The 14,122-nt window shown below is 45.0% G+C and overlaps 1 protein-coding gene across 2 annotated transcripts in view; it reads right to left on the bottom strand.

Annotated features, from left to right (window-relative positions):
- The window catches only part of UBL7 (ubiquitin like 7), a 97,027-nt gene that overhangs the window by 21,215 nt on the left and 61,690 nt on the right, over positions 1-14,122 (bottom strand). For both annotated transcript variants that reach the window (XM_068106207.2, XM_068106206.2), the window contains exons 5-6: positions 8,042-8,099; positions 2,433-2,566 (exon numbers count right to left, since the gene is read on the bottom strand). In XM_068106207.2, the coding sequence (XP_067962308.2) occupies positions 2,433-2,566; positions 8,042-8,099 (192 nt within the window). The remainder of the gene's footprint in view (positions 1-2,432; positions 2,567-8,041; positions 8,100-14,122) is intronic.

The following is a 14,122-nucleotide window of genomic DNA, read 5'->3' as shown; positions in this document are numbered from 1 at the left end:
AATCAGGAGATTACAAAGGCATTTTGGAGCGCAATGTTCAACCCAGTGTCAGAAAGCTGGGTCTCTGTCGAAGGTCATGGGTCTTGCAGAAAGACAATGACCCCAAACACACTTCAAAAAGCACCCAGGAATGGTTCAAGACAAACGCTGGACTGTTCTGAAGTGGCCAGCAATGAGTTCAGATCTAAATCCCATTGAACACCTGTGGGGAGATCTGAAAACAGCAGTTGGGAGAAGGCAACCTTCAAATATGGGAGAACTGGAGCAGTTTGCACAAGACGAGTGGGCCAAACTGCCAGTAGAGAGGTGTCGGAAGCTCATTCATGGCTATAGGAAGTGCTTGATTGCAGTTATTTTGTCCAAAGGCTGTGCTACCAAATACAAAGTCAAGGGTGTCAATAATTTTGCCAATGCCATTTCTTTTTATTTTCTGATTTAAAGAATATATTAAGTTCTAAATCAACGAAGAATAGGAAAAATGAAGGTGATGGCAAGTGGTAAAGCATGTGGTGAGGTGGAAAGAACTGGGAAGTGGCCTGTGCTGTGTACAGGAATGGTGGCGGAGTGAACTCCATTCAATGTACAATGTGCACTGAGTGGGTTCATCAAAAATGTAGTGGTCTGAGAGGGTCATTAACCAGTGTGGCAGCTACATTCAAGTGTAAGTTGTGCACAGAGGGAGCTGCAGATGGAGGAAATGTTGAGTTGGATCTTGGAGACAGCGTGAAGATGGAAGGTGTGAAAACATTTTGCTACCTTGGAGACATGCTGAATGGAGAAGGTGGATCAGACTCGGCAACGGTTGCTAAGAGCGAGATGTGCATGGAAGAAGTTTCGGGAACTGAGTGGCATGCTGATGAGGAGGGGAGTGTTGTTGAAGCTGAAGGGAAAGGTGTATGCTGCATGTGTGAGAAATGTTATGATTTATGGGAGCGAGACATGGGTAATGAACGTAGAGCGGCAACGAAGGCTGGAAAGGGTGGAAATGCGAATGGTTCGGTGGATGTGTGGAGTATCGTTGAGAGAGAGGAAGACAAATGATGAATTGCGAAACATGATGGGAATAGAGCCTGTGATTGATGCTGTGAAGAGAAACAATTTGAGATGGTTTGGTCATGTGTTGAGGAAGGATGAAAGTGGCTGGTTGAGAAGAGTGATTGAAATGAATGTAGAAGGAAGTAGAGGACGGGGAAAACCGAAGAAATTCCACTTCTCAATGGAATACTGTTCTCCCCTATGGGCTGGTGCTCCTGCTTCACACCTGGCTCGGCTTAACGCTGTTGAATCCAAAGCTTTCAGAATCATTGGAATCTCACGCGAAGAAGCTATCTCTGAGGGCCTTTCACTCACTCACCGCAGGCAGGTAGGTGGTCTTTCTGTCTTCTACCGACTCCTCTCTGGCCTTGCTCCCCCAGCTCTCTCTGTGCTCTGTCCCCCAAATATTCCTACAGGTCGCACAAGATCTGCCAGCCACCCTCTGATGGTTAAACTGCCGAAATCTCGGCTCTCTGCTCACCTTCACTCTTTCATTCCTCTTTTCTCCCGCCTCTGGAACAAACTCCCACACTCACTTCAATCACACTCCTCCCTCCAGGTCTTCAAAACAGCTGTTCACCACCATCTCTTATCTTCCCCCATCCAAAACCTTGATCTTTTCTACCCCCACTAATTCACCCCAGATCCACCTTGTTTGAAATTCCAACTTCTTTCCTGGAAGTCTTGGCAGTGTCCATATGTTTTATACCTCTCCCACCCCCCCCCCCCCCTTCCCATGCCTCCCCCCCAAAGCCCTCTCCCTCCCACAGTTCTCTCGATGTCTCCATGTCTCTCGGTCCCTGCTCTCAAATGTTGTGTTTGTGTCCTTCCCCCTCTCTCCCCATCTTATCTACCGCTCCCGATGTTATTTGTTTTGTGTGTCTGTTTGTCTTTCTGTGTGATTAATGTTCGCTCTTTCACGAGCCTCGATCTTGTATACAAAAAAAAAGAAAAAAAAAAAAAAAAAAAAAAAGACTTGGCTAAAGGTGGTGGAAGAAGAAATGCGGGCAAGGGGGTTAACAAGGGGAGATGCAGAAAATAGGGCAAAATGGAGAAGATCGTCATGGGGTCCGCAAGGCTAACCCCCGCTCTAGCAGGGAAAATGGCCTCAAAATGCCTGTTGTTGTTGTTGTTGTATTAAGTTCTAAATCAAAAACAAAGGTTCTGTAAGACCAACAGTGAAATAAGGAATTGTGGATACCAAATACTTTTGTCAATTTCAACTTATTTTTAGAGAAAGTTGTGAGTTATTTGAAAAAAGTGCAAGGGTGCCAATATTTTTTGACCATGACTATGTTTGTGAAGTATAACATACTGTCTTTTGATTAAATCCATCACCGAAGCGACAAGTATGCACGCCTAATAATATGAAATGAGAGTCTTAGGTTGTTACACACCTGGGATATCATAGCTGGCAGAGGAAGCACGATGCCGAGGGACTGCACTTGGAATAGGGAATGGAGAACTTCCCACAACAGAGTGCAACAGCAGCACCATGCAGTTAAGAAGTGCGGGATGAGATGTGCTCAACCTGTGTGGTCAAAGCAAACAGTGTTCCATCATTCACTCTCCATCCCACCTTTATTTGGGTTACACAAGGAAGCAATATAAGGAACTTTAGGTGCAAGAAAAAGCAACTCTGCCTATCCAGCAAATGCTGCATCCCTACTTCAATACCAAAGCACAAACATTCACATGTGTATGAACATGCACACAGTCGTATGACAACTTGGAAAGGAAGGGGGAAAAGAACAGCTGATATCAGACACGATGCACAAGTGAAAAAAAGATTTTGGCAGGGTGGTGGAGGTGGTGGGAGGATAGAGAGAGAGGATAAAGCATGCTTACACAGGAATGAAGCAACAACCATATCAAAAGGAACATGGAGAAAAAGGGCATATTCAGGAAGGACAATGAGATTTAAGCATGCAGGCACACACAAACAGTATATTATACCTGCCTGCCTACAAATCTGAGCAATCGACATCATTCTACTTTATGCCTCTCAGTAAAAATAGAATTATGTTTCCTCTGCATTTAAATGCAGAGGCATACCTATTATTATTCTGATAGTTTTTCTTATTATTCCGCCAGACGTTCCCTTCTGAAACTTTTGAATCAATGTTCTCAGCAACCTTTGGTGGAGCCTGGTGTTGGCTTAGCGGTTAGGTTGCAGGCTTGGGATCCTAGGATCCTGGGTTCGAATCCCGGTCATCGCTGAATTAACACCAGGGGGGTTGACTCAGCCTGTCATCCTTCCGAGGTCAGCAAATTGAGTACCAGCTTGCTGGGATGAATGATCCCGGTGTGTACCACGGTTTAGAATAGGTACACCGTATCCCTGCGCATCGTAAGAGGCGACTAAGGGTTGGCGTCAGGAAGGGCATCCGGCCATAAAAACATTGCCTCAAACAGGGAACCATGATTGTCATGGGGCCCACAAGGCTAACCCCCGCTCTAGCGGGGAAAATGGCCTTAAAACGATCATTCATATTCTCAGCAACCTTTTGTCCGATTGACACGAAATTTTCATCAAGTCATCGGATAGACATGTGTAATTTTTTATGACTAATTATGAAGTCATAGGTCACGTGGTATGGGAGCCATCTTGGAAAACACCTTCAACTTTGCCCCTCTATATCTCCGAAAAGGCTCAATGGAAAAAATTGAGTCATGGCTCATTCTAAAGAACTCTGCAATGGGACCAAAAAACATGTTTATTTAGGATATTAAAAGGGCTAACGTTACGAAGTTAGAATTCGACAAATAGACCCCTTGATGCCACGAATATGATTTTTTTTACATGACCTCAGTGAAATATCGGAAAGACAAAGGTGATGGCAAATGGTAAAGCATGTGGTGAGGTGGAAAGAACTGGGAAGTGGCCATGTTCTGTGTGCAGGAAGGGTGTCGGAGTGAACTCCATTCAATGTACAATGTGCGCTGAGTGGGTTCATCAAAAATGTAGTGGTCTGAGAGGGTCATTAACCAGTGTGGCAGCTACATTCAAATGTAAGGTGTGCACAGAGGGAGCTGCAGATGGAGGAAATGTTGAGTTGGATCTTGGAGACGGCGTGAAGCTGGAAGGTGTGAAAACATTTTGCTACCTCGGAGACATGCTGAATGGAGAAGGTGGATCAGACTCGGCAACGGTTGCTGGAGTGAGATGTGCATGGAAGAAGTTTTGGGAACTGAGTGGCATGCTGATGAGGAGGGGAGTGTCGTTGAAGCTGAAGGGAAAGGTGTATGCTGCATGTGTGAGAAGTGTTATGATTTATGGGAGCGAGACATGGGTAATGAACGTAGAGCAGCAACGAAGGCTGGAAAGGGTGGAAATGCGAATGGTTCGGTGGATGTGCGGAGTATCGTTGAGAGAGAGGAAGACAAATGATGAATTGCGAAAGATGATGGGAATAGAGCCTGTGATTGATGCTGTGAAGAGGAACAGGTTGAGATGGTTTGGTCATGTGTTGAGGAAGGATGAAAGTGACTGGTTGAGAAGAGTGATGGAAATGAATGTAGAAGGAAGTAGAGGACGGGGAAGACCGAGAAAGACTTGGCTAAAGATGGTGGAAGAAGAAATGCGGGCAAGGGGGTTAACAAGGAGAGATGCAGAAAATAGGGCAAAATGGAGAAGATTGTCATGGGGACCGCAAGGCTCACCCCCGCTCTAGCAGGGAAAATGGCCTTAAAATGCATGTTGTTGTTGTTTGTTGACCTCGGTGAAAAAAAAATTCAGAATGCAAAAAATTTCGATGTCATACGTCGCATGGTTCAGCCGCCATATTGTTTTTCGTGAAAAACACTAAAAACCCTTTTTCTCCACAACGGCTAAACAGATCGAGCCCAAACTTTGCATGCAGAATCGCATGCCCATGACGAACAAAAAGTTCCCGCATGGCGACGTCATAGGTAGCAACGTTTAGGAGTTATGACATTTTTAAGCATAAACATTAAATCCTAACTCCTCCCTAACTTTTGAAGATATCGAATGGAAACTTTCCACAAACGTTCCCCGTGTGGGGAAGTTAAAACATTACTTGGGAAGTTTTGATAAGTCACATGGTTTGGGCACACCGATAAGTCACAAATAATTGAACTAGAATCTTAAAAAGCAATTGAACTAAAATCTCTTGAACCGCTGCATTGATCGACTTGAAATATTAATGTAATGAAGCTCTCTCATCAAGAGGAATAAGAGTTTAAAATTTCAACATGATTGATTTTACGGTCTGGAAGCTAGAAGTCGTTATTGTTGAAAGAAGAAGAAATGCAACACTTTTTTTCTCAGGCCATGTAACTGATTGGTTTCCAGCTTCGCATACCCTTGGTGATTGAGAGATAAGAACACGAGAGGAATAAGGATTGAAAGTTTGTGGGATTTGTAATTTTTAAGTTATCGTCTAATAAAGAAATCGCGCTTTTGCTGAGGGCAGTGCTTTAATTTTCACCTGGCGCGATTCATGCAGGCGGCCGTACAGGCTCATTTCAAGTCGGAATTTAATTCAGCTTTCAGATTTGGTAGTCGCTAAGGTGTGTGTGTGTGTGGATGTGTGTGTGTGTGTGTGTGTGTGTGTGCGTGCGTGTGTGTGTATATGTTGTGTGTTTATGGGTGTGTGTGTGGATGTGGTGTGTGGATGTGGTGTGTGGTTGTGGTGTGTGGATGTGGTGTGTGGATGTGGTGTGTGGATGTGGTGTGTGGATGTGGTGTGTGGATGTGGTGTGTGGATGTGGTGTGTGTGTGTGTGTGTGTGTGTGTGTGTGTGTGTGTGTGTGTGTGTGTGTGTGTTTCGATCTGTGTGTGTGTGTGTTTCGATGTGTGTGTGTGTGTGGTGTGGTGTGGTGTGGTGTGGTGTGGTGTGGTGTGTGTGTGTGTGTGTGTGTGTGTGTGTGTGTAGGTTTTATCAAAGTGGGGTTGTATCAAACTGTGTCAGATGAAAGGGGATTGTATCAAAGTGGGGTTGTATCTTAGCGGAGTTGTATCAAAGCATGTCCAATGAAAGCAGGGTTCTATCAAAGCATGGTTGTATGAAAGCGGGGTTGTATCAAAGTGTGTCCGATGAAGGTGGGGTTGCTCAAAAAGCGGGGTTGCATCAAAGCGGGGTTGCTCAAAAAGCGGGGTTGTATCAAAGTGGGGTTGTATCAAAGCGGGGTTGTATCAAAGCGGGGTTGTATCAAAGCGGGGTTGTATCAAAGCGGGGTTGTATCAAAGCGGGGTTGTATCAAAGCGGGGTTGTATCAAAGCGGGGTTGTATCAAAGCGGGGTTGTATCAAAGCGGGGTTGTATCAAAGCGGGGTTGTATCAAAGCGGGGTTGTATCAAAGCGGGGTTGTATCAAAGCGGGGTTGTATCAAAGCGGGGTTGTATCAAAGCGGGGTTGTATCAAAGCGGAGTTGTATCAAAGCGGGGTTGTATCAAAGCGGGGTTGTATCAAAGCGCGGTTGTATCAAAGCGCGGTTGTATCAAAGTGGGGTTGTATCAAAGCGGGGTTGTATCAATACAGTGTTGTATCTCACACTTATGTCTCACATATCTCACATATGTATCTTATGTCTCACATGGTAAAAATCGCATAATCCGCAAGGAACCAACAGTCTGTCTGCCATCCAGACCATCGTTCCCGCCAGTGCAAACCAAAACCAGGGCGTGCGGTGCGATCGGCGAAGATAATAATCAACGACATAACAGTGTGACGAGCACTGTCCCGATCTCCTGTGGACCGAATTCCTAGACCAAAGTGTCACCTCTGTGCCGGAAGCCTCAGCCCGGCCACTCTGTCGACAGACAGCTATTTCATCTTTGGTCCCCATTGGCTAAACATCAAGCAGAGCCGCGAATCCAGATTTCATGCTTATTTTCCCCTCATCAGGATGGCATACTGCAAAAAAAAATCTAACCAATGAGGACCAAACTCGTCTATTAAGTGAATCAAGGCACCTCCTAGTTTTAATGGTGAGCAACAGCCACGGAGGATTATGTCTCACACGGTAAAAACCGTATAATCCGCAAGGAACCAACAGTCTGTCTACCACCCAGACCATTGTTCCCGCCAGTGCAAACCAAAACCAGGAGGTGCGGTGCGATCGGCGGAGATAATAATCAACGACATAACAGCGTAACAAGCACTGTCCCGAACTCCTATAGACCGATGGGGACCAAAGATGAAATCTCTGACCTGAAAAAAAATGGCAGATTGACCTTGCGTAACATTGGGAGGCCAAGGGTGCTTAGAGCATTCCTGTGTTCTTATCTTATGCTCCAGTTTCCACTTTTGCCCTTCTTTGTCAAAATCAACGAGTATATATTGAATGCCATCTTGGGGGGAATTCAGAGATCAGCTTGCCTGGTGTCAAGTTTTTATCTCCGTACGGACGTAATTAATAAATGATCCTTTGTCAACTAAGTGAAAGTTGTCTGTTATTTTTGATACAGGAGGACAAACACACACACAAACACACACACACACACACACACACACACACACACACACACACACACACACACACACACACACACACACACACACACACACACACACACACACACACACACACACACACACACACACACACACACACACACACACACACACACAACCAACCAACCACACACACACACACACACACACACACACACACACACACACACACACACACACACACACACACACACACACACACACACACACACACACACACACACACCACAACATGCATTTATATATATACATTATACAGTATATATATATATATTAAATTATTGGTAAACAGATACAGTACTTCTGCTGACCCTTAATAAAGCAAGACATACCAATATGTGTAATCCACTAAGCTCTCCTACATATGGATTGTTTTTATCATTCATATCAAACGTCCCAATAATGATCCCTGAACTAGTGCGTCTCATCCTCACCCAAAAACAAGTTATACAAAATGATTTGTATCCAAGCTAATTGAACAAGGGATGGGAAGAAGAAAGTGAATCAAATATCAATCACGTTACCTACCTATCCAGCAAGTTGGGGTCTGCAAATAACACAAACAGGTCTTTGTTTTGAAGGACGCCTGCAAAATAATGGTAGGGTGAGGGAGAGGGGGATTAAGGGATACAAGAAAGGTTTCCAAAGGCAGTTTAACAGATCACAACATGAAAAAATAATGTGGTAAGTACACCTTTGTCCAGGGGATTGATGGGGGAATGCCTTATGAGATTAGACTGTGTATTCCCGGTGTGATGTCTCCTTATTTGCCGCTATTAATCTCCTCAATCCACCAATAATCCGCTTCACTAAACCTCAATTTGACGACCCCTCCGTCATCCCATCTGTCTTTCCTTCAACCCCCGCCATCAGTTTGTTCTCGTTCTTCAGTCCATCACTTGGATATTCCCTCACAAATAACCATCTGTCATTCTTCCCCCACCTTTCTGACCCCTCATTATTTTATTATTCAAATGTGATCCATCTGTTCCATCTGAACCTCACCATTCTGACGCATCATTCTTTTATTTTTTCCATTGGAGCCATCTGTTCATCTGTCCGTCCATCCCATAGTCCTCAGTCTCCAAGTCACCACCAACCTCCGTCAAACCCCATATGTGCTAACAAATCCCCGTATGATATATATATATATATATCATACGGGGATTTGTTAGCACTTTATAGATTTATGTTAGATTTGTTATATATATTTATATATATATATATATATATATATATATATATATATATATATATATATATATATATATATATATATATATAACAAATCTAACATAAATCTATAAAGTGCTAACAAATCCCCGTATGATATATATATATATATATATATATATATATATATATATATATATATATATATATATATATATATATATATATATATATATATATATATGTACTGTATATATATATATATATATATATATATATATATTGTTGCGGAAATGGCCCTTAGTGGTTTATTAAATATAGAATTAGTTCAGGTCCCCTCTTAGATGTATGTTTACCATAGATCGTCTGTACTGGGATGGTAGTTTTGTGTCGGAAGGTGTAGCAGGCTGTTTTGTGTGGTGCATTGGTGGTGTACAAGAGACGGTTCCCTTTTAATTACATCTTGACAATCAAACAAGGTGCAAGTTCCATTAAGACCGGCCTCGGTTGCAATGCCATGATCGAGGCAATGGATTGACGTGAGAAAGCGCGATTGAGCGGGCAAAAACGACAAGCGCCGTCAAAAACCGGAAGCGGCGCTTCGAGGGGTCGCTGATCGCGTGGCCGATAAGGAGAGCTCTCTCCGCGCGTGGTTGAGCGGGAGAAACGGAAAAGCGCCGGGCATCGATGGCGGAAGAACGAGAACCACCAAGGCGAGTGAGAATAACAGAGTTCTCTCTCTCTCGGAAGAAGGGAGTTCGACAATCGTGCTGATCGCGTGGCCGATAAGGAGAGCGGGTGGCCGCCATTTCGCGACGCTTGATGCGTGGCCGATAAGAGGGCGGGCCGCCATTTGGCAGACTGCAGGCCCAAGCGGGGCCTTCGAATCCGGCGACATCGGCTTGTTACGAGCTGCATTCGCCCTTTTCACATCTTCACCTCTCGTCCATCAACACCACCAAGTACACCCTGTCTTGTATGAATGTTGTCCAGGCCTAAGGTTTATCTCGTTAGGGTCACCCCGCGAAACCCTTAATTGTAGCTCCCTAGATAAGAGCGGGTTATTACTCATAGTTGAATTATAATGTTATCGTGAACGCCTTGCTTGTTTTGTGTACCCTAATGTTCCCCCATTAAATCTGGTTGATTCGTATGGAAGTTGCCGCACTGCATTCATCTGTGTCGCATTGAAGAGCAATCCGCTCGATTTGTAATTAAAACCAAGCTGGCTACAGGTTGCGGCAGACTTCGCTCGGTCTCTGACAAACCCAACCTGTAGCGACGGGTGTCTCCCCAACTGGCAAGGCACAGGTGTAATTTGGTATCGCGATAGAGGCACGTAACCCGAGATCTGTGTCGAACCAGCCGGCGTTGCACCCGTGGGACGGCCGAGCCGGGAGGCGCGACCCGTCACCTACAACAATATATATATATATATATATATATATATATATATATATATATATATATATATATATATATATCATACGGGGATTTGTTAGCACATATGGGGTTTGACGGAGGTTGGTGGTGACTTGGAGACTGAGGACTATGGAATGGACGGACATATATATATATAAACTCAACATCAAAATTAACTTATCAAAACTTTAGAAGGACACTCATTGAAATCCTCCACGCAAAAATGAAAAATATTTGAACACAGGTAAAGTTCAGCTATCTTTACTAAACACGTCAATAAACAAGAGGTTGCCTCAATCACAAAAATGCAAGAACATCACAAGGGGTGGTGCAACAAAAGTCACAGCACTGCAACACAAAGGCACGCACCTGAATACAGTCAAAAACAAAATGACACAGGAATGCACACAACACTCCTAACAGTCATAGGACAGAACGACAGCAGTCCTCAATATCGTGTGTGTCCTCCCCGAGCTGTGATGCAGGCTGTACACCTCCAACGCATGCTCTGTACCAGGCATCTGATGCGGTCCTGGGATTTTCTGTCCCACTCCTCCTGCAAGCCTTGAATGAACATTTGCCGACTGACAGCCGTTGATCTCCTCGATGCAACACGTCGACCAAGCTCATCCCATAAATGCTTAATGGGATTGAGGTCACGGTAATAAGGCATCCAAGGCATCACTTCAACACCCTGCTCCTGGAGGAAGTTGGTGGTCAGGCGAGCAGCATGGGGTCGAGCGTTGTCCTGCTGGAAAACTGCGATGTCAGGATGAGCCTGGAGAAATGGCAGCAGATGAGGTCTCCAAACTTCATTGAAATAACGCTGACTAGTGAGATTGCCTTTGATGACGACCAGAGGTGTGCTGAAACGGGTGGAAATACCGGCCAATACCATCACACTGGTTTCTCCCCAACGATTGATCTGGCGAATACAGCATGATGCATACCTTTCCACTGTTGCTGTGTCCAGCGGCGATGCTGCAGACACCATCTTAGTCTGTTCCGTCGATGCACTGCGTTCAACACTGGACCTCTGCAAGGTCGTCTTGCCACCAGGCCCCGACTTCTCAAGTGCCTCCGCACAGTAGACACTGATGCAGTTGTTGTGGTAACCTTTTGTCACTGCAGCTGTTTGCGTCGCAGGGCGGAAACGATCACAAAGATGCTGCAGCACAATCCAATGGTCTTGGTTTGGGGTGGTTACCTGTGGTCTTCCTCTTCGTGGACCATCATTCACATTTCCAGTTTCACCGTAACGCCTGGCCAGGTTGGAAATTGCAGGCTGTGAGCAAGCAAGACGTTGGGCAATTGTTCACTGGCTTACACCAGCCTCAAGCATCTCAATTGTCCTGAAACGTTGTTCAGATGTCAGGCGTGGCATCTGAATTTTCTTGTTGTTTTCCCTGTCAGAAGCCTCTCGAGTGACCATAGACAGCAGTAAATGAATGTTTAACCACAAGAACTAAAGGATTTCATTATGAGGGTCATTATTTAAAGGGAAAGATCCCTATACAGAACCATTCAAGCATGCCATTGTTGATCAACCAGGTGATTGAAGTAAAGTTCCCGTTACATAATCAGCCATTAGAATTGAAGAAACGTGTTTGTAAAGCTGCACATTTAAAAAAATGAAAGTGGTTTCTTTTGATGTTGTTTATATTATTTATATATACATACATACATACATACATACATACATACATACATACATACATACATACATACATACATACATATATATATATATATATATATATATATATATATATATATATATATATATATATATATATATATATATATATATATATATATATATATATTGTTACGGTTTTTAGAACCTTCACTTTGTAAATTTAGTATTAAAATTTCCTATGTACATTTCCCCTTAATTTGCTGTTATTTGAAATAAGTGCACCTTAGCTAGTCCATGTACAAGCACGTAGGCAATCATAGGACCTCTCTATAGTTATCTCATTATTATGTGTTCTAGTATAAGGCTCTGTTTCCCATTAGTTGACACTGCATTGCACCGAATCAAATAAGATAGATCCCCTACAATATCGCCGTGGCCTCCATAGCGCCAGCACCGCGGCGTTCACCACCATTGCATTGGGTGGGGGTTATTGGCATCACCATCGCCCCAAAACCTCCATTACGCACGCGGTCAAGCCACGAACAAGGGCGTTGCCCGCCCATTGTCATCAGAAGGTGGAGCCAGCGAGCCCCCACCAGCCAACCAGGGCTGATGAGATACCATCATGGGCGTGGCGCGCATTGATCTTGAAGCGCGTTATAAAAGCGCCCGCACAAGCCTTTTCGCAGCAGACTGCAGATGCGGCAGATGCGTGAACCAGCAGATGCGTGAACCAGCAGATGCGTGAACCAGCAGATGCGTGACCCAGCAGATGCGTGACCCAGCTGAGTTCTGAACCAAGGGATATCTGCAGAGAGCCGTTTCAACCAGCCGAGTGAAGCCCTGATGGGGCAGCGAGTGACCCTACCGGTGTGCGGTGCAAAGCCGAATACGAGGAGCTGCCGGCTCTTCGCTTCCCGCCCGGAGCGGACCCGCTTGCTGTGCCCTGTAGTCCCACCTTCGCATCCTTCCAGCCATTCGTCCCTGCCTTCATTCCCCCATTCGTGTAACTCTGACTGTCGTCTGTTTGTCTGTGTTGTCTGGGGTATAAAAAAGACTGTATAGATAAGCTAGAATTGCCCTGTCTTCTTCTTCTTCTTCTTCTTCTTCTTCTTCTGTAAATTGCTTTCGTTTTCTTTCCTTCTCCCTTGGTTTCTTTGATTGTGTAAATAGTAATTAATAATAAATCCCTGTTCTTCCTACCTTTGCCTTCTTTTCTTCACATCCGTTCGTCCTTGTGATTTCCATCATTGAACACCTGTGGCACGATTTGGCCAACGCATAGGAATCGGGTTTAGTACTTGCTAATGGTTCGAACCGCGGGCTGCTAACCCGCTCGGCAAATAACATCTTGTCCGTGGTTTCGAACGGGGCTATCCACCGGCTTCGTGGAGAGGTTGGCGGAGGTGTACGGGAGTCCCTTGACCAATCACCTCGGCCAATCTCACCCCACGAAGAAGCGGGATAGTTTCAGGATCGGAGACGGCCAGTGCAAATAGAAGGGGGATTAACCCCCCCCCCCCCTGCTAAGGGGAGCGCCGTACTCCGTTTCCGTAACAATTGGTGTCGGGGAGTGAGATTCGGACCCGAAGTGCGTTTAACGCACTCAAAATTACGAGTGGCCAAAATTTTATTTAATATTATAAATTTTAAAATCGTGCCATGGATGATCAAGGCAACCGGATGCCGGTAGGGGAGATAGAAGAAGGGGTAGAATCGCCAGGCCCCCCGGGGAGGATTTGGGAGTAATGGAGGAGCGCAATACGCATTGGGTTGCGGAGGGTTCAGGCGCACAAGATGGCGCCCTCGCGCACGAGGTTGCAGCGGCACCAAATGTCGCCGCGCCCGTGACTGCAGCAGCGCCGCCGATGGACTGGGGCCTATTCATGCAACAAATAAAGGCCTTTATGGTTAAGTCGGGTGAAGAAATGGAAGACAGAAGGAGGGCTGACAGTGAGAAAATGGAAAGCAGAATGATGGGAGCAATGAGGGACGAAGTGAGGGGTACCAGTAACCAAATTGTGGAATTGAGGAATGACATGGGAAACCAAATTGGAGGAGTGGAAAACCAAATCGGGGGATTGAGAGACGGGTTAAGTAATATGGGAAATCAAATCGGGGGGCTATAAGCCAAATGTGAGGGTTTAGACAGTACATTTGAGGGTTTAGACAACAAATTTGAGGGGTTAGACAACGGGATGAAAGGGGTGAGGAATGGGTTAACGGGGCTAGAAGACAAGATGGAAGGCAAATTAAAAGAAATAGGGGAGCAATCCGCCCGGGAAATTAAACAGATGGGGAATCAGATAGAGGAGGTGAAAATCGGGTTAGAAACCAAATTGGATGCCCAGAGGAATGATTTGGAGCAGATGAGG

This window comes from Myxine glutinosa, chromosome 2 (genome assembly GCF_964187855.1).
Source record: "Myxine glutinosa chromosome 2, kmMyxGlut1.1, whole genome shotgun sequence".
Taxonomy (NCBI): Eukaryota; Metazoa; Chordata; class Myxini; order Myxiniformes; family Myxinidae; genus Myxine; species Myxine glutinosa.
The sequence above is the reverse complement of the archived record's forward strand: the minus strand, read 5'-3'. Positions and strand labels throughout refer to the sequence as shown.